The sequence below is a fragment of the Ischnura elegans genome, chromosome 5 (genome assembly GCF_921293095.1).
Source record: "Ischnura elegans chromosome 5, ioIscEleg1.1, whole genome shotgun sequence".
Taxonomy (NCBI): Eukaryota; Metazoa; Arthropoda; class Insecta; order Odonata; family Coenagrionidae; genus Ischnura; species Ischnura elegans.
Window position 1 is genome coordinate 14,250,206 of NC_060250.1, and position 27,485 is coordinate 14,277,690.

The 27,485-nt window shown below is 38.3% G+C and overlaps 1 protein-coding gene across 3 annotated transcripts in view; it reads right to left on the bottom strand.

Annotated features, from left to right (window-relative positions):
• Window positions 1–27,485, bottom strand: part of LOC124158511 (UDP-N-acetylglucosamine--peptide N-acetylglucosaminyltransferase 110 kDa subunit) — a 155,289-nt gene that overhangs the window by 9,716 nt on the left and 118,088 nt on the right. For 2 of the 3 annotated variants that reach the window (XM_046533634.1, XM_046533635.1), the window contains 11 exons: window positions 20,001–20,090; window positions 19,339–19,444; window positions 19,088–19,219; window positions 14,204–14,313; window positions 13,582–13,735; window positions 11,116–11,397; window positions 9,939–10,208; window positions 8,231–8,356; window positions 7,402–7,596; window positions 2,923–3,219; window positions 1,892–2,131 (listed from right to left, as the gene is read on the bottom strand). In XM_046533634.1, coding sequence (XP_046389590.1) covers window positions 1,892–2,131; window positions 2,923–3,219; window positions 7,402–7,596; window positions 8,231–8,356; window positions 9,939–10,208; window positions 11,116–11,397; window positions 13,582–13,735; window positions 14,204–14,313; window positions 19,088–19,219; window positions 19,339–19,444; window positions 20,001–20,090 — 2,002 coding nt within the window. Of the gene's footprint in view, window positions 1–1,891; window positions 2,132–2,922; window positions 3,220–7,401; window positions 7,597–8,230; window positions 8,357–9,938; window positions 10,209–11,115; window positions 11,398–13,581; window positions 13,736–14,203; window positions 14,314–19,087; window positions 19,220–19,338; window positions 19,445–20,000; window positions 20,091–20,556; window positions 20,891–27,485 lie in introns of those variants that run through there. The other variant, XM_046533636.1, reaches the window with a different exon arrangement.

A 27,485-nucleotide genomic window follows, 5' to 3' on the forward strand; every position in this document is an offset into this window, starting at 1 on the left:
ACTGAAAACTGACCGTCCGATATATCGGACAGGCGGTATTAATTAAACTATTGTTTGTAAAATTTTTAAAATTGCATAAATAAGTTAAAATGAACCTTATTAGCCAGAATAATTACTTGAATAGGCATAATAGGGTGGTTTCCTATTTTTTTTATTGCCTAAATCGAAAGAGTATTACTCCTGGAGTACGTATTTCACGCTTTTAGATTTTTTAATGGCGATATCTATTTTTCGCGATTAAATGAAAATTTTCGAGTATGTGCAACTGGGAAAACCCAGTGTGACGTGATTCTGGTTCCCGCTGCCGCCGTGTGAGGTGACCTTGGAGCGAGGCTTTGAGCGCTGATACGATGCAGGCTGCTAGCTGGTAGAAGAGTACCCTGCTAGCTGGTAGAAGAGTACCCAGCTAGCAGGTAGCACTTGGCTTAAATATGGATTATTAATACCCTATCAAACGAAGGAAACTTTCCGACCTTACGCAGTTTTAATAGGTGATTATTAACAAATGTTTCCCTGAGCTCTGTACCTCATGCATGCATTGGTAATCTCAGATGATGTAAAACTCCTATCTATTTGTATAGAAACTAGGTCCCTGTGACGTCACATGGAGTGGCATCGCATGGGCGCCAATCTTTGGGCCTTTTTCAAATGAGGTTAAAATTGACCGATAACATTTGTCTAAACTGAGATTTCTAACACCAAATAACTTTTGTATCATGAATACACAAATGGTGGGTAACCAATCGCAATCAATGCCTTTCGCTTCATTTGATGAGGGAAACTTCCCTATTACTTTCTACATGAATATTTGACAAAAATAACTTTATGCAGGGTGGGGTTAACACTAATGGGTTAACAATATTTCCAAAGAATAGTTCTGTTATTTGGATGTAGACAACACTGCTAAACAATTTTTTTCCTTCGATATTCATTGGCATCAGCTGAAAAGATGCATGGTTGAATTAAGGGTCAAATAATGAGAAAACCCAATCAAATTCATGAAATAAATATATATGATTGAAAATGTGACTGTAAGAGATTCAAAACATTTGAAAAAGTTCTTGTGCCATAAATCACAAAGGTATATAAGTCAAGAAAGTAATCTTGATGAGACCACTTGTTAGTGGAAAGAAAATGGTACAAAATTTTTACAATCCAACTAGAAGATAAATATTTTGCATCTCCTTCTTTTTCAATATTGCACCCGTCACAACTTCCATGTCATTTTCACTGTTACTAACTGTTACACTGTTCTATACTTTCTACAGTAGTTTGAAGATGCAAAACAGATGAACAGTTACCCAAAATACTGTAATAGTGTACCATTGGGACGAAAATACTGCATTGTACCAGACAGTGAAAGTCTTGAATTAGGACTTTTCATTTAAATCTCTTCCTTCAATCAAGATAAGATATGCTGAGATTGTTATTGCACACAGAACTTCAAGGCCAAAGCTTAACAAGTGATGTGGTTACGTCCATTCGCCACTTGACTTGGCTTCGAAAATTTGCAAAACAAATTCCTGTAATTTCACACGTCTAACATGAAAACTAAAACTTATTGTTGACAATGCCCTTTAATGATCAATCTTTCAAGCGAAACATACATACACCACTCAATCCTCATGAAATTGTGCAGAAGGATTCTTCCAACATCATTTAAATGAAAAAAATTAAGATAAAATGGAGGAGCAATGAAGTTCCATCTGCTACATCAATCTCATCATATATCAACTTGACTGAAGGAAGGGATTTAAATAAAGAGTCCTAATTCAAAACTTCAATTGACTGGTGCAAAATCAGTTCACTGCAGCAGTTTGCAAATAATCTTCAAATTTTAAAACAAGACTTGATCTTTGAGGTAATACTTCCACAAAACATTGGTACTTACATTAACCCACATCTGCAGAGTGAGAGGATCGATTTTATACAGTTGGTTGAAGTTACAGTACACAACTGCATCATCTGGAAGACCGTACTGCTGTCGCGTTGTGATGACAATTGATCGTGGAGCCTCTTCTCCTGTGGCTGCCCTGCAGTTTGCACCACCACCTGCTGTTGTCAATGCCAGGCCATTGGCCACTACCACTCCATTCACTGAAGTCTGAGTCTGGCCAGAAGCAATCATTGTCTGCAAAGTACAAAAGCATGCCCAAGATTAATACCTAAATGCCATACAACCAACATTTGAAGTCTCCCTTGTTTTATCAAGAAAGCATTCTATAAAACCAAGCATAACTGAGCATATACATCCCACAAACTCCACTTAAAGTATTCAAACACATTTCAGTTTAACTCACAAGTTCCACATTATCACTAAAATTTTCCACCATACATACCAACTAATGTGACCATCACTTTGAAATGAGAGACATCAGAATTGCACTCATGCATTTTATCATCTTTAACTTCAAGTTCATCAACTTCGTACCACTGAATGCAATTGAAAACATTAGATATGAAACCAGTAAAAAGGAAATGAGCATTTATTTCATCACAGATTTCAACATTTACAAATACTGGAGCAAATTGACGAAGAGTAACAGAATATCACCCATTTTTATAAAGCCATTTATAAACTTTCATTTGTATGAGAAAAGTCTATTTCTCTTTAAGTCCATGAAAACAGTAGTTTCGATGGCTGTAAGATATTAGAAGACTGATCATTTTAGAGCAAGCATCAAGAGAAGGGATGAAATTGATTTATGATTACAAAGACGCCAGCCCCATTAGCAATGTTAAAAAACATAAATACATAATACTTTGACAAGTAGTTAACGTCAGTTCACAAGAACTTTATCTGATTTTTTTATATAATTGAAATCTTTTGCATTCTATCTACACTTTGGAGGCATGAAAGAAAAATCTGTGAAGTACACGCGATATCGATAGTAACATCATTCCTGACCATGAGATACTAACCTCAATAGGAGTAGTGGTGGGAAGTTCGGCAACCTTGATAGAGATTTCAATGGGGGAGGCAGGTGCCTGCTGTTGCCTGCTGACGGGGATGTGAGGCACGTCTCCCGTGTCGCGCACAGTGAGAGATGATGAGGCGACAGCGGCAGACACGGCTGCAGCAGTGGTTGAAGACACTGTTGCAGGTGCTGCAACCATCTCTCTAATCTCTTTGACATCAGTGTGCTCCATGATGGGAGACAGATCCGTGGCATTGATCACAGCAACATTATCTGGGACTTCCTTTTTGGCTGCAAGCAGCTGCAACGTTCAATTGAAGCACCGATTATTAACCACACACAAAAACAGAGTCAAGAGTAAAGTCAGCTCGAAACATGTGCTAAATAACGTACAGATCACTCTTGACTCATGAGAAATACATGCAAAAAATTTTAGGACATAATCACAGACCAGCCATAGGTAATCTCAATGGTTTTCAACTTAAAAAAAAAAAAAAATAATTCTGGCATCATTACACATTATGGGTTAGATGCCATGGTATCATGATGCTGGTATAGATCAAGGCTTTCTCTAATGTGGAATTTTTGTGAGCTGAAAAGTTCACACAGTTTTCCCTAGAATTAACTCCATACAGCTGTTTAAAAGGATTCACGGAAGGGAAATACAACCACAGCAGTTAAAATCCAGGTGGCAGGTTAAATTATAGCTAAAGAAACAAATAAAGTACAGAATAACCTCTGCCTAAGAACTCCCACTAAATGCTAACTTCTCTATTCCAAGTACCACTGGTCCCACCAAATTCCTATTTACATACATTTGTAAATACTGCACACACAAACTGCTGTATTACCAAAACTTCCGATCAACAAAACAAAAATTTGGCATTCAAATTTAAACAAATCTAATACTGAAAAAATTCTGTAGGAGGAATGGGAATTTCTCAACAAGCAACTACATATATTAATACTGCCTCAATCAGTTAGGAGGAAATATACTTCTTATGCATTTTCAAAAGACATATCACAGTCGTTCATTAAGTCAAACATTCTGCTTCACAAGGTGATGAACAATCCAAACATAACAAGATAGTTAAAATAATATGCTGAAAGTTCGTCTTGAATTATGCCATTACGTAGCTTCAAATGACCAATTATGAGGGAAATTATTTTGAATGTATTTTTAAAATCATAACTCTGCCAAAGAAGATGATACCTAGGTAGTTCAAATGATAGATGACACTATAATACATTCAATTATTTTCTTTGATGATGAAATTTCCTTATTTTTCATGTACAGTGCTTTTCCTTAACGCATTCAAATATGAAGTAGAAGCCCGGTATTACGAGTGCTCATAATCCCTCGGAAATCACTCGTAAAAACGAGTGCTCGTTGCATCCGAAGGTGTTGAATTAACCCACCAAAGTCCCATAATTGTTCGTATTTACAGTTTTTCTTTTGTTTCCGTGGTATTTAACAAAGTTAAACAGGTAAAGAGTCATTATCAGTCATTATCTGGTTGAGTATCGACATATATAAAGAAAGAAACGGGGGATTTTCAATCATATAAAATATTGATTCCTCCAGTTTCGGAGATTTTATTCCCGTTCTTATATTTTTTGATCGCCGAATAAATCTGTTAAAACAGCCCAACTAGTCGGAATCAATATATTTGGTATGCAGTGGAAGTTTTTGGATAATTTTGGGAATATGTTAAGATGATAATATCAGTTTTGTCCAGTTTTCGAATGTTAACCAGTAAATCCATCACTTCGGAAAATTGGCCGAAACATTCACTGAAATACGGCATGATGCAGTGGTCAAATGTATTTCCCGCAAAGGCACTTATTCCTAGCTGTATCTATAACTCAAATTCAAAAACCTCCCGCCAAGTAGTGCCGTTGAGTATTTATTTACACAGGTGAATACCTCAGTCGATTGGGGGTACCTTAACAACTCTGCATTGCGTCGATGCCACGAGAGCTCCCGCCCCGCCAACAAATTTAGCCCCTTCATAGCTCTGTATTACAAGAACAAATGAAAGGTGAAAAGCTCCTAAAATTCAGCTTATCATCCTGTGATTTGGAGCCAAACGCACAATACATATGTTTTTGTGTGCATTTTCACGCAATTCCATTTCTTAAAATATTCTTATTAACTATTAATAGTTTTGGAAGTTAATACGGCAACCATAAAGTCACTAATCATGTACATAGTGATGCCCAGTGCCTATGCATTACTATGACCTTTAAGTTTTATTTCCTATCTCGGAATAAACAAAAAATATCAAATGCATATCACTCAGTGAACATGAGTTATGTGAAAATTTATCAGGAGCATTTATGTATGATAACTGTTCCTCAAACAGATTGTCCCAGCCATGTTGTCTAAATAGCTTCAGCTGAGCACATCATGAGGGCAAAATTATAAAATATAAATTGGAATTTAAATGACTGTATTAACCAGAAAGGAGCTCTCACGCTGTATTTAGCTCGTGATACCATTGACAGGTATGTGTCATGCTAATCTATTCACCTCAGTGATTGTAACCTAATCTACGGTTAACATTTGTCTTATGTTTCCGAAAGATATGAAATATCTATGCTTAAAACTTCAAAATATTAGTGAGTAATGGAAATTAATAGCATTCGTCATTCCCGTTAGAGCCACTCCAGCATAGTTGTACACTTAAGTTTCCCATTAAAAAAAACACCAATTCGAAATCGCTGGAATACTGCCGCCTTCACGCAGGCCATTTGGCAGTACAAAGACTACCACTCGCAAAAACGGGATTCTTGTAAAAAGCTGTACTAGCAAAACCGGGCTTCCACTGTAATACGTTTCCACTAATAGTGATAAAAATTTATGAGTGCTGCAATTTATTTGCATAACGAGATTCATTACCCTTCAAAAACTTCAATTTAACAAAAGGGCCAACTTACCCCTTATTCATGTTTTATCCCCGAAAATTAAGATGGCTATATTCCATCTATAATGCAGGTTTTTTTGCTTTAAATGATCTTCAATGGTTTGCAGAACTCAAGAGCCAATAGGTAGGCCTAATATGAGGATAACACCTAATTATTATCAATTATGTTGTCGTTTAAATAACACCAATTTCAGGCTAAAATTACAGCACATGTTTTGAACCAAGTAATAAAAAAGTTTAGCCAGAAATAAACAACTTGAATTTGAACATGAATGCATGCTAAATCAATTACGAGCATGGTTATTCATTACACAGGACTACCTAATGATGAATGCATCGATGCATGATAGCTGACAATCAAAGAGCAAAATTCTTTTTGATTCGTTTTTCTTTTCGTTCATTGAATGAACTACAGTAAATATGAATTTCCCCGGGACTTAGCTAACATGATTAACAGTGGGAACTCAACCTGTTTTGACACAGTTTGTTGCAGAGGCGAGGGTAGGAAGAGTGGGGTTATGGTGGAGGAGAGTCATCACCAGGCTTCTCCACTTTAGCGTGAGAGTTTTCAGATTCAGTTCAATATATAGCTGTTGGGTGACGCCCTCTCCTGACACAGGCTTGCACCAAACTCAACGTAGTCCCTCTATTATCAAGCTAAAACCCCTGTCTTCTCCAGAAAAATTTCACTACTTCCAGACTTTCACGTAATGCACTTTATAGAATATTTATACCATTAAAAGTGAAACAAATATGATTCAGTACTTTCAAAGATGAACGCTGAAATAAATTTACGCTTTAAAAATATAATAAATTTTAACAGTGAAATGAAACCACCTGAAAGGCATAACATTGAACATACTGGCAAGTATTGGATGAATTTTATATCAGGTGTAATAAGGAAGGAAGAAACATGAGATTAATTACAAGGGATAATTAAGACCAGAGTAGCTCTCGGTAACTCAATGACTGAGTAACCATATGAAATATCAAGTGACAGCAAACAAAACAGCCAATACATTCACTTGATTTTTGATTTATCTCTAAGAAGACTTTTCTAGATCGATGTTTCCTTTCCCCTAAACTCCTATGACTTTCAAGTCACATTGAAATTCTCTGATTTTCCATACTTTCCACAGTGAAATTAATATGTAAAACGAAGGTTGTTACTCTTGAGGACAGGAAACAGTCCTGCATTGCTGTGAATTTTTTTTGCAAATCAGAAAACCTTTCAAATGTCATTCTTCATATGCAATGCTCAGGATTCAACACAAAGGTTGGTTTGGATAGGTGAGGTTAGAGTGCACCCCAGACTTAGCTACAGAAACGTGAATACCACTCATTCCAGATATTGGGCAAGTTATTTTCCAAGGACCCTCTCAAAATTCGAGGAATTTATTTGGAGGTTTTCGAAGGCTTCAATCGATCTTTGAACCCAGGACCTTTAAATCCGCGGCCAAGCACTCTGCCCAATAAGCTTCCAAGCTCCCCTCACGCAAGAGTGTATATACCAGTGTAATTTCTTGGAGGAAGGGTTCATAGTTCACCGTACTAACCTTGTCCATGAGGATCACCCGTTCCTTAAGATGAGGGAACATCTGCTTGTGGTCTCCAACGAAGAAGGTGTGTGGCATGTAGGCAAGTTTCTCAGTGTATTGGTGTGCCAGGGACAGAGGAGATGTAACCTCATCAGTAATCAAGTAGTCCATGAAAGACGCACCACTCGTGCCAGGATATCCCAACCACATCACCTAAAAAGAAGATACTCATGTGAAAATATGAAATTACTTACTGCAAAACTAATGACTAGGAGGTAATAAAAGTTTTTCTATGGTAAGTAAAATTTACAAAATTGAACAAATTAAGATTAGGCTCTGCATAAAATTATCACAGTAGCCTATTCAAGTGTGTGGTAACCAAACATTATAAATGAGCGACTGACTGAATCCAAGGAGAAAATAACTGAACCCTACTCAACTACCTGTATCTCTTCTATTGGTATTTGAAGAGATCTGTACAAAGTACTCAATACAGAAAATTAGAATACTTACTCTGTGAGAATTCTATATTTTTACTATATTACACCACTTTTTACATAAAATCTACCACACACTCAGTACATAATGCCTTTGAAAATTCTATGTCTTAAGGACCAGGACATATATCAAAATGCTTTAATAAAAACATTATTTTATAGCAATACAATGAATTAAATGATTGATAAAAGAATGACTAATTATCCAACCCAAACCACCAATAATGTATTCTCAATTGGGTAAGGCCAAACAGAAAACAAATTTTAAAATAGTATTTGTTAAAATATAGAAACTTCAAAGCACATACAGTAAAGAAAGTGATATTTCAGTTAATATTTATCAAACATACCTGAATAGGTGCTGGCCTCAAGGCAAATATTTCATTTCGTGCTCCTTTGGTATACCCGTTCATGTTGACCAGCACATGAATTCCATCAGAATTAATACGATCAGCAGCTTTGCCATTGCAAGGGATCTGAAAGCAAGAAAAAAGAATATGGATAAGGTATTACACTTCACAAAGGCAATAAGTACAAATTGTAAGCTGATTATTTTAGAAAATTATCTTTGTTTATCACAGAGCCTTTTATACTAAAGCAGTACAACATTAGAACCAAGATATAACAGAATTTAAGGGATTCAAAAGGTAGCACATTAGTTTTCATGAAATTTGTTATTCAAGAGCTTAAAATTTTCCACGACATTTTTTGATGTTGGAGCTTGTAATTTAGATTTCGATTAAGCCAAAAGAATACATTGACACTGAAAATTCTTCTAATTAACTTACAAATTATGATTAAAATGGTAAACATATCAGCAATTCACAAGGAATACGTTCTAAGTTCGAAGAGATTAATACCATTATCTTTTCCTAAAATGAAGATAATGCAGTAGTCGGTTTCATCATAACGCAGGTCTAGGTTTTCATTCCTCAATTTTATGATCAACATGAAAACTGATTCATTTTGTTTGAAACAAGAAAATTTTGTTTCCCAATATTTTACACACTAATTTCATCGTGACCACAGAAAGTTTGTAAGAGCAAATTTTGCTATATCCTTGTTCATTATACTGCAGTTTTACTGTAGTCACTCAGGTCACTTCCGACCCCCTACTACTTGTAAAAAATCTTCTCGGGATACCGCACGGGTAAGACTATATAAGTAAGAATATATATGTACTATAAGTAGCCGTTAGCATGGGTAGCGAGTCGGTACCCAAAACGTCGGTGTTCTTATATAGTCTTACCTGCGCAGTATCCCGAGAAGATTTTTTTTTACATGTCGTTCCCCTACTACTTTCCCCAGCACAATTTGGTAAAAAAAGGGGACTATATTTGGAGGTATATGGCAGATATTTTTTCAAAGGTTTAAGAATATGTAGAAGCACATCATTTAAAATATTCATCTACTGCTACAAAGATTTTCGTCAGTGTCGGCAGCTAATCACAGATTTGCTAAGATACATCCTACAGCAAATTTAGTGATACCGCATTGGATACATCCAATATAAACACTAAAAAATTACATAAATATCACTTAATGAGATAAAATTCTTATTTTTCAAAAAAATATATAATTATGTAAATTTTAAATACTATAAGTTTGTGCAAACAGTATGAATTACAGAGTTAAACATAATATGCAATCCCTTATAATTGATTTTTACATTTCGTACGGTAGAGGCAATATTGAGTCCAATAGAAATATGAACTTGTCCGGAAATGAAAATACTTTAAAGATGAGATGCTCAAATTCATGATTTACGGAAGACACTGACAGAAAGAAAGAAATTTTACCTGAAACTTTGAATAAATTACTAATCCAACATGCGCTGGCATGTATCCTGAAGTTCACCTTAAGAAAATCATTTTTGCTGATATTTATTTACATGACTCTCAAATGGAACATTCTTTGTGTTAAGATCTTTTTGCTAAATTTCACGCTGATAAGAATGCACCCCTGATTTTAAATATTTTTCTTCCCCGGGGCCAAATGGAACCAGCAGTACAAATTAAGACATAAATGGCTATGAAATGTGTTTTTTTTTTGTCTCACCTGTGATAGGTCCACAAAATGTTCAGACTCTCTGGCAATCTTTCCCCGGAAGGTGGTACCATCATCAGGAGAAAGGGCGTAGCAGTAAACCTCAACGCTCAAGCGATCATGGAGTCCTGGAATTGACTGCATCAAGTGTGATGTGGGGTGATTGCCAAAGTCCGATGACACATAGCCAATGCGCAATCGTCCAGCTGCTCCCGCACCTCCAACGCCAACAGGCCCCAAGTCCTTGGGATATTTGTAGGGTGGTTTGTGAAGGACATGAATCTGTTAATGGAAATGAGAGAAGCATACATTAGCCATTTCAGTTGGGATTGCCCAAATAACTGTATTAAAACCAAACCCAAATAATAATATTCTATAAATTATACGAAGCTATATTGACTAAATTGTATCTTAAGTTAATACATATATACTTGTTATTATTATACGTGGATCAAATTTTGGGTGGTGAAGGCAGACATGATAACACCAAATTGGTGTCCTTTCAGACATTATTTGTAAAGATAGTCAAAAATAGACCTTTGCACTGCTGTTAACTACTTCCTGACTGTGCCTCCTCCTCTGAATGCTGCCACAGTGACATCAAAATAAGAGACACTACCAACATTTTGTCATCACTACAAGAAAAAGTGAAAATGTATTGCTCCTTTTGCATATTCTAATCCCCTTTGTTCCATTTTCAGCTGTCTTTGAGTAATCTATAATACACACAAAAACGAACATGACATAGCTACGTGCCACAAAATATATGAGTGGCCATCGCTGCCAACAAACACCCTAGCCAATGAAAAGGTCTAACAGACTGAAGATATACCTGTTTGAATTTAAGTATAAGTAACGACAGAATATGAACTTGAAAATTAACAGAATGTATTCCGCATGAAAAACTCTTGATATTAAAAAAAAAAAAATCTTCTCTAGTTACCAAGAAAAGTCTGGGAGAGGATTAATGAATTTCATACGTTTCTTAGAAACGCAACTTCTAAGTTACGATTCCACAGAAATTTAAGCAAAAAATATTTCCTTCTCCACAATAAATCTGCAATGACGAATTTGCTAATTACTCGGCACATCAAATTTTATTACACTTGAATTTTAAAACATGAACAATAAATTATACAGCAATGATAAAGAGATGTGAGTTTAAGACATTTTAAGCATATGTTTTCACCTTTTCCAGGCAAAGGTTGGCATGGCGAGCAGCAATGGCCTTGCGGAACTCGTGTGACAATGGGTAGAGCATTGAGTGGTGAGGATGGACCGATGGGAGTCTGTTCTTCTCCAGCTGTTCGCCAACGATTGCCACCAGCCTCTTCATGCGGATGTCATAGTCAGTCCAATCACATACAATTTGCAGACAGTGAGCAAGGTTGCAGTATGCATCAGGGAAATCAGGTTTCAACTTTAAAGCTGTTCTGTAAGATTGGATAGCTTCCGGGATATTTCCAGAATCCTATAAATAGAAGATTCATTTCTAAGTAAATATATTGATTCATTCCTAAACGAGGAAATATTTTAACCACAACATGTTAGCACAATAACAATGGTCCTTCAAAACCATACATTTAATAGTTAGCTATTGAAGTGAAATTCAACAGTAATACAATAAATAAATCAGTCCAATTAAATTAATGTCAGTGAAGGGAAGTGAATACCAACACAATAAATAATTCAGATTGAATACTGAGTTACAAACAAAATTTTCATGCCATTTCAATGTCCAATTAATATGATTCTGCTTTCCTTAGCACATTCATGCACTTAAATTATGTCATGGGAAGTACCTTCATTAAGATGTGCATTTAAGGTTTTCAACATAGAACACAAAGAACTCATCCTGTAACATTAGGCTTGCCTTTACCGTAACCTAACATAGATCCATGGTAACTTTCACCATGTACTTAGTAGTAGATAATTTGAGTTACTAATTAGCTGCAATAAAAATTTCTGAAGATGGGAAAATTCAATTTTTTTTTTTAGAAAAGTTGGAATATAAACATATTTCAGAATCTGGTTTCATAAAATCACTAGGGAATCATTCTAGGGGGCAAACAGGTATCAACCTACCAAGAGCTAAGCTATATGTGAGCAGTACTATGCAGTACATGAAAGTCCTTTTTAATGATAATTATCATGGCATATGCAAAACATGTTGCCAGAAAAAAAGTCACGGTAGATTCAAATTGAATTATTTCCAAAACAGTTCTTCAGAAATTGTGATAACTTCACAGTGATATTACCAGTCATTTAATACACAAAAATTTATCCTTAACCCTGACAAAATACATGTTGGCTCAAAGTTCATGAAATTTCCACAGATGAGCGATGTAATGAAAGTTTTGGAACCCACTAAGATTTAAAAAAATTAAATATTATCCTGACTCTTATATCTTTTCAGAAATTGATTATTCAAAACTATAACTACCAAAAAATGAATTAGCAAGCAGTGATGTAAAAATGCAAACAAAGTCAAATAGAATAAGGAGATTCCTACGTAAGGAAAATGGCTAGGCAGAGTAACTCACAGCACTTAAGGCTGCTGACAGGGAATTACATGTTGCATACCAGTACAGTAGACTCTCCTTATTACAAAGTTCACGGTACCGAAAAACCGGAGGTTAGTAATAATGAAGTTCGTATGAACATTTCTTTTAGGAATCATCAAAAGAAAAAAAACATTCTTTGTCAAAATTTCTTGTCCCTTCGAACTCCCGCACTTATAATCTTCAGAGTCAAGAGTATAATATATACGATTAAATTATGCACAAGTCCACGATGTACATACAGAAGAAAGGATGGGCAAAACGCTGAATAGTTCCTGACATCACACCGGATTAAATGATACTTTGTTCAGATATTGCAAAAAAGTGTGGGTTCCTCAACACCACCTTGTGTCACATCAGCAAACTTTAAAGGCACTTAATTTGAAATTTCGCGTGCGCTTGAATTTTTCAAATGTTAGCATCTTTGAAAGTTCATAATCAAATGTGCTTAGGAAGAGGACTGAATACGTCCAATTTACGAGCATTAATGAGTGGGTCACCATATTTCCACAAGAATGAAGCTTATTATACAATGTTGCGTGCATATTGAAGAACATATCTCCAACTGAAGAAAGAACCAAAATTGACGCCCTTGGGCACAGTACAAAAAGAGAACTTGAACGTAGATCAACAATGATAACGTAGCATTGTGTATATACACCTGAATGCCGTTGCTTTTTTGCGGAACTTAGTAATAAAGTTCATTTTGTAACCGCCGGGATCGGGACTGATGTTCATAATTTCATAATAACGAAAATTTCGTTATAACATTTCTTTTACTATAGATTGGATAGGCTTTTTGTTGGAACCAACGAATTGATTCATAATAACAAGAACTTTGTAATAACGTTGTTCGTATAAACGAGTCTACTGTATCCACATAATTTTCCACGAAAAAATTTATACTCTGATTAAAAATACAAGTTAGAATGGATTGAATCTTTAACACAGCCAAAATTGAAGGTTTATTCTACAATTGTACTTGAGGTGAAAATACAGTTTCCAATTAATTTTGTGAAATTTTTACTAATGAAGAACACATGATGTTAATACCAACAAAGAATAAATGAAAATTTGACAATGAGGACTATTACCTTATGGATGGAAGCAAGATTAGAGTGTGCATCAGCAAAGGCTGGGTTAATCTGAATGGCACGTGAGTAACACTGCAAGGCTCCTTGAACATCTTGCATTTCCTTGAGGGTATTCCCCATATTACTGTAAGCATCTGCAAACGTGGGCTGAATCCTGGGAAGAAAGGAACAAGATAATTAGCAACGATGGATTGAATCTTTAAGACAGATTACAACACTAGTTAGGATGTCTCGGTTTTCAGATTTTGAAGCTCAAATTATATATTTAAGAATTGATTTCCATAAATACTACAAGCATACAGCAAGCAAACATGAGAGAAATAAAAATGGATCTACTTCAACATCAAAAATAGATTTAGCCATACTGATCCACAATACCAACGCACATGAGTGTATGAAAACAAATTTGAACAAAAATGATATATTGATGAGCACAATACAGCATTAAGATGAATTAAATGGTAAACAATAACTATGCATGACAAGTATACAAAATAATCAATTTTTTTATCAGGCATATGGCTTGATTATTTTGATCTGCATTTGTATACAAAAATAAAACCTTCAATCGATTAAATCTTTCAATTCCCTGAAAAATTGATCACTTATGTGAGGAATGTACCTAATCGCTTCCTTGTAATGCATCAGGGCTTCATTCAACTTCCCCTGCTGCTGCAGCACAGAGGCAAGATTGGAGTGGGCAGCCGCAAATTCAGGAAAAACTTCCAGGGCCTGCAGATCATAAAATAAATGAATAACGCTTGACATGATGAGAAAAGATTGTACAACACTTAAACCTTCTCAAGCGATATAAAAAATAGGAAACAGTAATATTATAGAACTTATATACAAACTAAGGTTCAATAACCAGGCCAGAAAATTTACAAATTTCATATCAGCTAATAAAAATTTGAAAATATATTGATTCTTTCACCAAAAGAAATGAAATATATGCCTCATACCAAATGGAATCCTTTTTGGTTACTGAAAATAGTCTCTCTGCCTACCTACTTGAGAGAAGCAGACATTGATATGAGTAAAACAAAAAATAGATAAAATGATGTGGACCATTCCTGACAAATTTTAACTATAATAACAGACATTAGTTCTTTCTGACAGCAACCGAGTCAGTAAGTGAGTAATAAATCAACTGGGTACACTAAGTCACCCCATGGAGCACATGATAAAAACCCTATTTCCAAAATAGTCGAGCACCATTTATGTACCTACCATTCTTTTCACAATTTATTAAATTATCACTTTCTCAATTAATCTTTCATTCAGAAATTTTTCAAAAAATGATACTCACTGACTATGATTATGAAAATTTTGTCACTACCTTCTTTCACCAACTTTATAACCCCCATATGTATAATGTTTCTGCTCTCACTCCCATAGTTGGCAAGATAATATTCAAGGTCCAGTAGCCAATTGTATAACAACATGAAATATTAACTCTGGCCAATTCAAGTGCATTGATTCTATAGAAATATTTTATATCAACCTAGGATGGACATGCTAGCCACTATCATGGCATTAATTTAACATTATTCATTTCTCAGCTCAAAAACATTACTTCATATTTTCATATCAACCAAAACTAGAGTGGCCAACTCACACAATCTGTTTTAACTGTACCTTAATAGGTATTCTAGATGAATGTGAACTAAAAATGGTAGTGTTTTGACTTCCGCTGAGGAAAATGCTGGTTTCATGTTTTTTTTTGTTTTCTTAACTTGGTTTGTGGGATTTTTGACAAGCACAGAACAGATACTTGCTGTGACAGCATCTACATACATTCCTTCATGACGGCAAACTTGAAATAATAGTTGGCAAAGGCCTGGCATCTATTTTTAAGACATTTGCCTTTTGTGCACACATTTAAAAAAAATGATAACTAGTTCATAGCACCTGAATAAAATATAATAATTGTTACATTTTGTGTAAAACAAAAGTTTGGCATTAATTGGCTAACAATAAATTTTTATCATTAGCAAAGGGTAGAGAGTCCAAGTTCTTGTCATAAAAGATAAGCATCGAGCAATATTCAAGACTCCTCAAGTTGATTACAATAGTGTATTATAGCCAGTTCTTATCGGCAAAACGACACTCATTGTCAGTGTAACGCAGCTCCGAGTAGCCTAAACTTGTTATTATAAAAGCTAGAAACCACTATAAAATTCCAGGTTTGCTATAAGCAGAACATGCTACATTTCACATCTATCTTTTTTGAGTTGACTTCCATGGTAATGGAATTGTCTGTGGCCATCTACGAGGCTCTCATTTATCATACCTTCAATAGATGAAACTTAGTTTTATATATCTCACTGCTGCCTCATTCACTTATAAAATTTTAAAAAATTCAAAAACCACTGACAAAGACATCTTCACAATTGAAGCCACATATCTACACAAAAAAATCCTGTCTTACTGTTACCAAATAAAATAAAGATAGCGCATCTCCGTAAAGTTTATTTGCATCATTTTGCTATAATTTCATTAACTAATTTATTGATTTTATAGTTTTTCCTCTTTCCAAATGCAAACCAAGTCTCATAACTGAAGTTATTTTTCTCCAGAATTTTTACTGTCAATCAAGAATCAAGATCCACCCGTAAGTCAAGGAAAACTTGGATCCATGTTTCTCTACCACACAGATGACCTCAAGAGACAAAATATGAGCTTTCCAATCAAAGACAAACATTCATTCAAGCATTACACATATGAGAATCGCACTTGTATTTTTCAGGTTGTATTCCGTACATAGCTTAATCTGGGCATCAAATTCTATCCCAAGGTATTTGACACTTCTGAAAATAGTTTTCTTTACAGAGAAGACAGACCTTCAGACTATTACAAGACCAGATCTGCACCATACACTAAGAATTTAAAAATACTTTCTATATTGAATTATAAAAATATTATTGCAAATGATAAAAATACTTCCTTTATTTTTATTGCACAAATTAACATCACCTTTACCCCGAAGACAAGCATATTGAAAGTATGGCTGAAAAATTCCCATAAAAATTCCAAATAAAACACCAGACCATATATGCCTACACATGATTTTGTAGATAATCACAATGAAAGAAGGTTGTATCACTGAGTCTTTTCGTACATAAGACAATCTAAAACTCAAAATTTCACCGAATGATTAAAAATGCTTGGTTTAACCCATATTTTGAAGTTAAAAGGCAATACTCCAACTCAGAAGCCCAGAAGAAGTCTCCTCTGCCACAGACCTCTTCTGGGCTAATGAGGCTCTCAACCCTCTAATCAAATATCAAATACGGTTTCATAGCAAATTAAGACTATTCGTTTACCATCAAAAGCAATTAGTAGCTACTTTTCCCAACATTTGTGTAATTACTCATTGGGTAACCAATCTACCACTAGCAAATCTCCTGAGCCTCTAACGTAATACCCGATTGCATAAAGTTAAGCTCATAGTACAACAAAGCTGGGTAAGTAGTTGAGCTTCACCATGTGGAAGTTTAGTCAATTCCATGAATTGAAAGATTAGTTTTCAATTGAACGACAAAATTCAAGTAGGTTAAGCTGGGAAGAAACCCAGGACCTCTTACCAACGATTTATGGAATGTTTGGATTTTCAGATAAGCCATTCTTAAGTTTCAAAACACTAAGGAGAATCATAACATTTAGTGGCTGTATGTATTGCAGTAATAGCATGCAATCTCATGAACTGGTTTCTTTATTTTTCCTATTCATAAAGGTGATCCACTAAAAATGCTTGTTGTAAAAATCATACTGTCAGCCAACGCAAAATTCTTTTGAAAACACCTCTTTTTAGGGGAAAAACGTAATAAAAATAATTCTTCTAGTCACAGACAAGAATGAACAAACCATGACATATTTTATAGATGGATATTGTTTAAAAACCAATAACGAAAATTAGACTCAGTTGGTCTTTGTATTAAATCATTTACTGTGCCAGAAAAACATAACTTTAGGCTAAAGTAAGTATATAGGTAATCCTATGGAAAGCATTGAACAAATTTTTTTAAGAAATTCAACTTCTACCAATATTATACAAAAAACATTTAAAAGAATGTAAAAGAATTAAAATTAAACATGTTGGCGTTACATGAGGACTCACTGTAGTATGAAATTGCAAATGGCAAAAAGGCTTCCACTCTTCAGCTAATTTACTTCCGCCAGCTTAAGCATTTCATAACTTGTAGATAAATCATATTAAAAATTAAAATCTTAACAAGCACAAATTAAAAACAAAATAACCAAATTACAGCTCAGATGATAGGACTTCCATAATAATTACATAGGAGGTACGACAGAAAATCCATAAGAAAGCCAACATGTGGATGGTGAAGTCAACTTCCATGGGTTGAAAATTATTTATTATTACAGTATTCTACCGATTAAGGTAGGTTTGCATAGAGTGTTCAAGAAGTGATCTGGAAGCCTCCCTTTCCATCCAGCACTGCCTTCTTCAATTCACTGTAAGGCCTACTCCCTTTCAATCTATCTAAAAATCCTATTCTTTTCCTTCCTCTCCCTCGTTTCCCTAACATTCTACCCTCTAACACTATTTTCAACATCCCCTCCCCGCGAAGCACTAACTCCATCCATACCTTCTGTCTCCTCCGTATCTCATCTAAAAGCTGCCTCTCCTCACCAAACATATCCAGCACTTCGTCGTTCCTTTTCCTCTCCATCCATTTCACCCTCTCCACTCTTCTCCATACCCACATCTCCAATGCCTCCAATCTTCTCTCGTCTTCTTTCCTCAGTGTCCACCTTTCCGCACCATAGAGAGCTACACTCCAAATCTAACTCTTCACTAACCTTTTCTTTAAACTCTTACATAACGATCCTCTCAGAAGCTCCTTCCTGTTCATGAATGCCTCCTTTGCTAATGCAATTCTCTTCCTAATGTCCTTACTACTGTGTCCATTTTCCTCTTATGTGCTGCCCAAATAGTTAAACTGCTCCACCTGTTCAAGTTTTTCCCCACCTACTTTTATCTTGAGTCTCACATTCCTCGCTCGCGATACTTTACAAAACCGCATTACCTTAGTCTTCTTGTGATTAATCCTCATCCCATACTCCTCGCACCGCTCGTCTAACGCATCCACTAGAGCCTGTAGTCCCCTCGCTGACTGGCTAATCAGTGCCTGATCATCCACGAACCTTACCGATTTCAACATCATTCCTCCCACTTTCACTCCAGCTTCCAACTCGTCCCACGCTTCTCTTACCATCTTCTCAGCGTATACGTTAAAAAGCATCAGCAATAGAGGGCAGCCTTGGGTTGAAAATGACTGAGAAAATTTTCTACATTACCAGTTGAAGAACCAGCAGAATTCTACAAACACAACCTATTTGACTGAATCTTCAGATTACTGAATCGCTCCGAGCCTCAAAGAATTCATACCCAAGTAGGTTACAAGTGTCGAAGTCCAATCCATAGCTGCAATTATTACAATCCTGAACATACTGCTGAGGGAAATTTTGTAAAACCTACCTTGAGGTAAAGGCGTGTAGCCTCTTCAACAAAGCCCTGCTCCCTCTTGATGTTGGCCAGATTATTAAGAGAGTCAGCATGTGATGGACAAAGCCTGAGGGCTGTGTTGTAGCACTCTTCCGCCTCTGAAACCTGGAATTGACACATCCACTCATAACAATTTACATTTCTCAACAAATAAGCTAATTTATAATTTCACGAAAATATGTTTTTTAGTGAGAAGAAAGTCGAGAATCTTTGAGCAAACTAACCTGGCCCTTTTCCTTGAGGGCATTTGCCAAATTACAGTATGCATCTGGAAAATTTGGCTGAAGCTCAATTGCTCTTCGATAAGTGTCGATGGCCAAGTCAATAAGACTGAAATGATTAAAAAAAAACACAATTAGGCCTAAGACTGGAAGAAAATGAACCAATTATGCTTCTTGAAAAGAAAAATGTGCTATAAAACAAAAGTTTAAAACAAAGGCAAAGAATTCAGCACAATTATTCACAAAAAGAATAAAAATAAATTGTCGCACAGCGTGTGCTGATTGCTGAATCCCACAGGGCTTTACTTCTATCAATGAAATTCACTTTGCTGGAGAGCATTGAACGAAATGAGGATCACTTGAATAAATATTTTCTAGCAACTGACGGTCAAATTTTAGAGGAAGCTGGATAATTGGAGGGAATTTATTTAGTTATAATTATATTTTATTATTATTTATGAAATTAACTTAATAATGGGAAAAAAATGACACATATATCCTCATATATATATGATTTCTATCATGGATCCAAATAATCACAGGATCAAAGGAATTATGCAAAGCCTAAATTCATTTTCGAATCTCATTTGTGAATTTTTAATGAGACATACAAAAAAATGATGGATGATACTTGAAAGCAAGTGAAATTAAGCGATATAACTTACCCCTGTTCATAGTAGACACAAGCAAGATTTCCATGTACCACAGCATTGTTGGGACTTAGGTTAAGGGCACGCAAATACGCAGCAACGGCTCTGTAAACAAAAATACATTTCACTGTAGATAAAGGGTCATCGAAAACCAAGCAAAGATGAACACACACACACAAAAGCACGTTGACATCAATGTATATTATGAAAGTGGTAAATGGCGTGAATGTCAATACTGAAACGTGAACAGCATTGGAAATGAAGGGACTGAGAGTTTATTCCATGTACTGAGTTGTTTCTAGAACCTCATGCAATGTTCAATCTTTTTTTACCTGGCAGACTACATTTGTTGATTGAGAAATCATCATTCATCATAGTCTTTCAACTGCATAGCAAGACATCTCTCTATTTTATAAAATTGGATCCCCTCTTTAACTTCTAAGCGCCCCTCAAATGCATGTAGAGCGATTACGACAGCACACAGAGCAACATAAAAGATAATGCAAACAGAAAATGACAAAGAAATGATGCTTCAAGAATTGTTTTAGCTATCTCTTTTTGATAAGGAGACCTCTTAACGCATCGCTTGATCCAGGAGAAACAGCCTCGGCCTGTGTGTTCAGGGTGCTGCGTTGCAAGCTCTTGCAGGAGTAGAGTCTGCGAATGCTCAACTGGTTGAGAGGGAGGCAAGATGGTAATGATGGTGTACACAATAATGCACTGGTAATCCATGGAAAGCGGGAGGGGGAGGGGATGGGCAGTGAAATGGGTAAAATGTCCCTCACGCAAAATGTTATGGACTGCTACTCAAAAATGGGTGGCATTGGGACAGATACAACCCTTTCTTTTTTGTTAATTCAACTCTCCAAAATAAGGTCCTTTCTAGAGAGTGTTTTGAGCAGAGATTGTGACTTTTGTGGCCCAGACGTACCGATTTCAGTCTTGGACACTTCTGTGAGCAATTGACTCTTGATTGTCTCTAGTTTTGCGAGATTTCTTTTATCCTTTCAGTCTTTCGGAGCAATCGCAATAATGGTCTCTTCTTGGTTGCGTATTAAAACATGTACGGCAAAATCATTACTTGATGGCACAATTATGTGAAGTCTTTAAAAATCCCATTTTTTTCAACCACCTCCCAAGTTTCCACAGGTAAAAGACGTAATAAACTTAATTCCTGAGTGTACATGATGCAAAACCCACTGGATCAAAAAGGCACGCGCAAACTTGCAGCTGGAGAGTGCAATAATAGACTGGATTGTGAAAAGTACACGTTCACACACGCAGGTGCCCACAAACAGAAGGACAAATGATACGACCACAATACGAAGTTACAAAATACTGAATGATGCACATTAAATTGTCATCAATTACCACAGCCTCTTTAATATTGTCAAACATTCTTTTCTTTGGTTCAACACAACCACAGATTTTATGAACACAGAGTTACTCAAAAGACAACCAGGAAGATTTACTCCAGCACAATTGAGTAGCAGATATATGACAGGCAAAAGCCACTGAATACCATCTCATTGACTCTCGATCAAGCACATCAACATTGAGAGACTTTGGGGCACTAAAAAAAGCTGCACCTATCAAACACACAATCTTCCATGTCCACTGATAAGACAACACTTAAGGAATGATCTGAAACATGAGAGACAACTATGTATTCCACTCACGTTTACGTATACAAATTCTCAACTAACTTCGTGAGCAAACAGGCAGAGTTGATTGACTGACAATTAGAAAAATAAAATTTTTTTTTTTAATATTCTGTCCAAAATCGCTTGTAAAACTCTCGTGTCAAGAGTGTCCTTTGCTTCCCATCGGCTCTTGGACGTCGTCACCTCGATTGAAAAACTCGCGCGGGCGGGAGGAGGTTGAAAACACAAAAGGGGGCGAGGTCGCGAGGGGTTAAGAGGGTTGCAGGGGCTCGGGAGAGAAATGAACGGGGGAGGAGTCGAATGCTATCTTCTCCCAGGGGGCGGCAGCATCTCTTCCCGCCAGATATTGTCCCTTCCGTCGCATGCACAACCACGCACGGGAGAGCTCGAACCCTTCCCCAGCTCCCAGGCGTCTCCGACGAACCCCCGCGGCCGGCCGCCGCTACAGCAACGTGGCCGCTGCACTCACGCGCGCCTCCCTGCCACTACATCCACCAGCTTCGTCTCCCGGCGGCGTGTCCGCGCGACAACGCCTCATATCTTGCTTGGGGAGAGCAGTGTGCTCGAACCCAACTCGCCTGATCGTCGCACCCGCCGCCGTCCTGAGGCGGGCGATACACTGAAGGGCCGAGAGAGAGAGAGGTGGGCGGGAGGCCGAGGGTAGGGAGGGGGGAGTGAGGGCTAAGAGAGGAGGGGATGAGGGTGAAATGGGGGGGTGGGGTGGGATAGGCATCCGCCCTCGACGCTCCTCCGCAGAGGCGGCGGTAGTACGGGAGAAGGAAGAGGAGGAGGCCGGGGCGCCCCGCCAGTTGTCATGGCAACCGGGTCGACATCTCACGGTTGTCCGTGGCAACTGCTAGACCACGCCCCCCTTTCCTCCCTCCAAAACCCACCCTTCATATCGAGAGGCTGCCCACGCAACCTTCCCTCCTCCCCTTGCACACAACCTGCTCAAGGCGACCCCTTTTCTCCAACCCAGGAGGAGAAAATCACGAAAATCCACCCCCGAAAAACTGAACGAGAGACACCCCACGCACACTTGGAGGGCATCCACACGAGAGGGGTGAATAGGATAAAAAATAACGACGGTGCACACGGGAGGGAGTGAGCACTAATCAAAGGCGACCCCGGTGGAAATCAACCTCCTCCCCGAGGCGGGACAGCCTCAATGTTTACCCTCCTGGGGGCATGCAGCAGCGTGGAGCACGACGACAACAACGGCTGCGGGGGCAGCAGCACACGCCCCCTTTTCCATTCAAGCACACCACTCGGTCCACAACCCGGCCTCGCGGTGACTACGGCGGGGAGGTCGGCTCACGCCAATGGAGTCGTTCGCTCACACCAGAAATCGCTAATAACTAAAACGGCGTTCATCATAACTTCCCATTATCACTTTTCTTGACTTTTCTTGGATTTCCGCTCTGATTTTTTAAAATTTCCCTGGCTCTATTTCTGAGGTAAATCAGTCGTATGAGGGCACTCCATGGAAAAATGTCGCAAGTTATACTGTGGCATGAGGTAAAGACGTGAGAAAAAACAAACAACGACTAGTCGTCCTTACCCTGTTTATCCCAGGAACAAAATGCTCACCTCGCCTCTGTAATGCAGCAACCCTCCACCCCTTCAACCACGCTTTATATTTATTTTCATCGTCTCGGCAGTTTCCCCCTGACATTTCCCTAATTTCTAGTCCCAATTTTGACTTCCCTGAGCGGTACGAACAACGCAAAAGAATTCAGTAAATGGAAGGGAAAGATATGTGATGACGAAAAAGTCTTCCTCGTCCAGTCATTTTCTCATCAATTTAAAGCTAAAAAGAATGCGAAAATTTCCGCCCACTCTTCTTGAGTTGGTGACGTAATTAGAGTTTTGGCTCATTAACTCGTTCAGAGAGACGTGATCCTTGACCAAAACAAACGCTTGCTAATAAAAATTAATAACATGAAACGGTTGCGCGAGACCGAGGAGAAATGGTGGAAAGTGTCGGTGACGTCATCAACTTCTCTGCGAAAGGGTTAAATCCGCCGATTTTTTCACATAGAATGGCTCGATACGTAGAAGACGGATCTAAAAAAAAAGGGGAAATAAGGGCCTCTTTAACAAACACTATCATAATAGATAAAAAAAATAACAAATGGGAAACGAGCCCATTCCAGTCACGTCCCTGGCTCCGCGAGAGAGCTTCTCGAGGAGCTGCTATTCGGGGGCGGCGATAACACGAGGGATTCCACGGAGGGAGACGGGACGGAGCCAAGGCAAAACGAGGTGGGCGGCCGCGGAACCCCGGCGATATTCAAAGGCCTACTCATACGCCTCTAGTTGGTGCACTGCTGCTGAAGTGCTTCAAATACGTTTAACACACGCCTTCGTAATACGACATGGGAGAGATTTAAACTGAACCTTGTACGTGTACAGAAACAACACATGACGAGGTGTACTTGTTGATGTAACGATGGCGTCTCAACAAGTTTTGCGAGCGTCCTCTGATGCGTGTTTACACACCCTCGGAATGGCTATCGACGATATTTTTAAGATAGACAAAATACGGCATTTCAATGGGAATTTTCAGACATATCAGAGGTCATATTAGGTCACTACAAGACATATCACAAAGTCTTCCGATGGAGATCGCGTTGGAAGCGTTTCAAAAATGTACAGAACGCTCCATAAAAAAGACTGCAAGTAATTTTTAAGAGGAACGAAGATGTTTTTTCGAGAAAAAATCATTCAGGATTCGACCCCGGATCTCCCGACTACATATTAGGCACGCTAACAGTTAAGTACACTATCACGCAACACACGCAAGGCCGAGCCTAATTCATGTATTGCCACTACGCCAAGAAAACGTTGAGAAGCGCGCCCATAAAACGCGTTGTTTTCGTCGGCAGAGCGTTAAGGCGGGAAGGGAGAACGGCGGGGGTTGCGGCGAAAGGGGTTGAACCGAGGGCCCCGGCGGGGGCAGCAGAGAAGGTGGGCGGTGGCGGCGGATTGGGAGGCGTGGCTCATGGGGGAAGGGGCGAGGGGGGAGGAGATGGATGAATCGATATTATAGCCGAGAGCGGACGAAACAGCGGCGCGAGGGACACAGAGAGAAGAGGAAGGATAGATAGGCGAAGAGCACGAGGAGAGCTTAAGCCCATGGGGGGTGAAAAGTATCGAGAATTGGGCACGCCGATACCTACGTGAAGGAGCCTCAACATCCCAACGCCACTTGCACAGAAAGGTGATCGAACCCAGTAATATTTAGGAAGGCCATAAAGCTGGGTTGAAACGTCGAAGGTGACTGCTGTAGAAGTTGTCTGCTAGGCTCGACTCGTATGCGCAGACAGCGAGAGCGAAGCGAGCACAAATCGAGTGAGGACTTGATTCGATAGTCTATTAGCGAAGCTAAAGCAGTACAATTTCGAACGCAGTATGAGGCTATGGATATATCGCAAGCGGATTTTTTTCAATTTAACTACGAAGGCACAGGATATGATTAATGGCTGCTTGTCCTCAATTTATTAGTTATTGGGGATCAATTGCAAGACAATATGTATTTTAATTTTCTTATGAGGATATAAATTATTTCTCCTTCGCAACGTCACTTCTTTTGTTTTTCAACCAATGCCGTCAGGAAGCGCAATGGCACTCCTGGGAAACTTCTGTTTTGATAGTAGCACCGAGACGCCGCTCTCGAGTTGTTATTACAGCAATCTACTGCAACGCGTAAACCAGTGGAAACAATTCCGTCGTTCCTTGACATTTCAACGTAGCATATCGATATATCGAAATGCAATACTATGCACGCATCCAATTATCGCATTCTCATCCCGTAATAACGAACCCCTTCCCATCTCATATTTGTTCACAAATTTACGATACATTGCACATACTGACTCCGGATCTGGAATCTACCAACTTTCTACAGCGCCACGCATAAATCGCGTTCCCGTATCGCAATATGCTCTTTCACGCATCTTATTACTATTGTCGATTAGGGTGATGATGGAAAAATAGAAGAATTTCTATTTTCTATTTTCCGATACATCACCGACTTCTCGAACTATTGGTGGCGAAAAATCGACTGTTAACACTTTCGCAGAGGAGTTGATGACGCCACAAGCTGATTCGTAACAGCTTATCCGTCACTCGCCTGAGAAGCAATTACGCATTGCGCCTCGAGTAATTAATTGCTGCTTACACTCTATTTATTCTACCAACTAAACGCTCTCCCTAGAAGATGTAATTAACAAAAAAATCTTGTGACTTCACAAAAACTAAAAAACTTGGCGACAATTTTCGCGTTTCCTTCCTTTACATGTGCAAGAGAATGATTGACTGGGAAAGATTTCTGAAGGCCGTTCTACACGGGGGACGGATTGGCGCAGGTTAGAACTGCATTCATTTCTCTTTACCGCGTGGAATCGCGCGAATGCACGAATGAAATTAGAACAGGCGTTACTTTCTCATCCCCCGCAAGTGTTCTAGCAATTCACCGCTTTACACGACGCAATATTAACTGCGCCTTCGTACACACGTCAGATTGTGCAAGTACGTGCCCAATGTAAAACGGCCTTTATCCGTTGTAACTTATCATATCCTTCCACAGACCGAATCCTTTCCGTGAGCTGCGATTTTTGGTTCGAGGGAACGCCCCCAATCCACAAGTAAACGCAGGGTAGCGACGAGGAGGAGGGTCGAGCGGTATCTCCAACCCCGATCGCGACCTCTCAGACCCTTCCCCAAGAGAAAAGGCGCTGCCCTGCCGCAGGGAACCTCTTCTCTCCGCTGCGCCCACTCCGACGACGTGCGATTGGCCTCCATCGACGCACCCTTGACCCCCCCCTCCACACCGCCCGTAACCCACACTCTCTCTCCCAAACGACCCTTTTCCGCGGACCGCCTTTCACGCCCCTTTTAACCCCCATTTGACTATCCCCCAACCCCCACGGATTCCACGAAAATAATATAAAAACACCTTGAGAGCGGAGAGAAAAGACTCCAGCGGGGGCTGGGAGAGAATTCCGAGCGTATAAAAACATACCATCAACACCGTTGTGAAATTCGCTATTGAAAGACGTTACACAGAAAAAAAACTACGTTTATTTCAAGTTTCCCTTCAAATTTTACTCCATATAATCAAATCCTTAAAATGCTGTTTTCCCAGCTACAATCGGCCAATATTGCATGAAGAAAATGTTGTTTACTACTAGAATAAAAATGTTTTGTCAAAAAAGCTACAACTAGGCACGCCGCAAGAAAACTATAAAGATAAAAATACTATGTAATGACCTCAAAACACAAATTGCTGACTTACTAGCAAATTAATACTGCAAATGAAAGTTAAATATGGACGTTAAATGCATCGAAAATCCCCCAAAACATGCCGAAAAAAAAATACTAATTGAAAAACGCATTCATTCGGCATTGCTATTTTGTCTGATTACGCATTGAAAATGAATGGATGCATCACGCAAAAGTAGTATTTTAAAACAAAAAAATGGAGGTGATTGTTTTGATTGTTGTTGCCACGGCGCAACCTCATTAAGGGGATACCCTTATGCTTTCCGCTGGAGTTGTCTCTTTTGGTGACTGATAACTCGCTTTTAGCTAACGCTATGATATAGATTATGTCAGCGCTCTCTGAGTGGCCACTGGTCAATATTTAACTGAACCTTAAATTTCAATTTTGAACCACTGCATTTTCTGAAATGCATTTTTTTTATTTGAGAAACAGGCAAATGTTGAGAAAGGTTTACTGGACATTACCTGAAATTTTCAAGATGATGGCGAATCATAGAGAGTTGCAACATGATTACTCTGGTGGAATTCTAACATATTGTAAATAAAAACT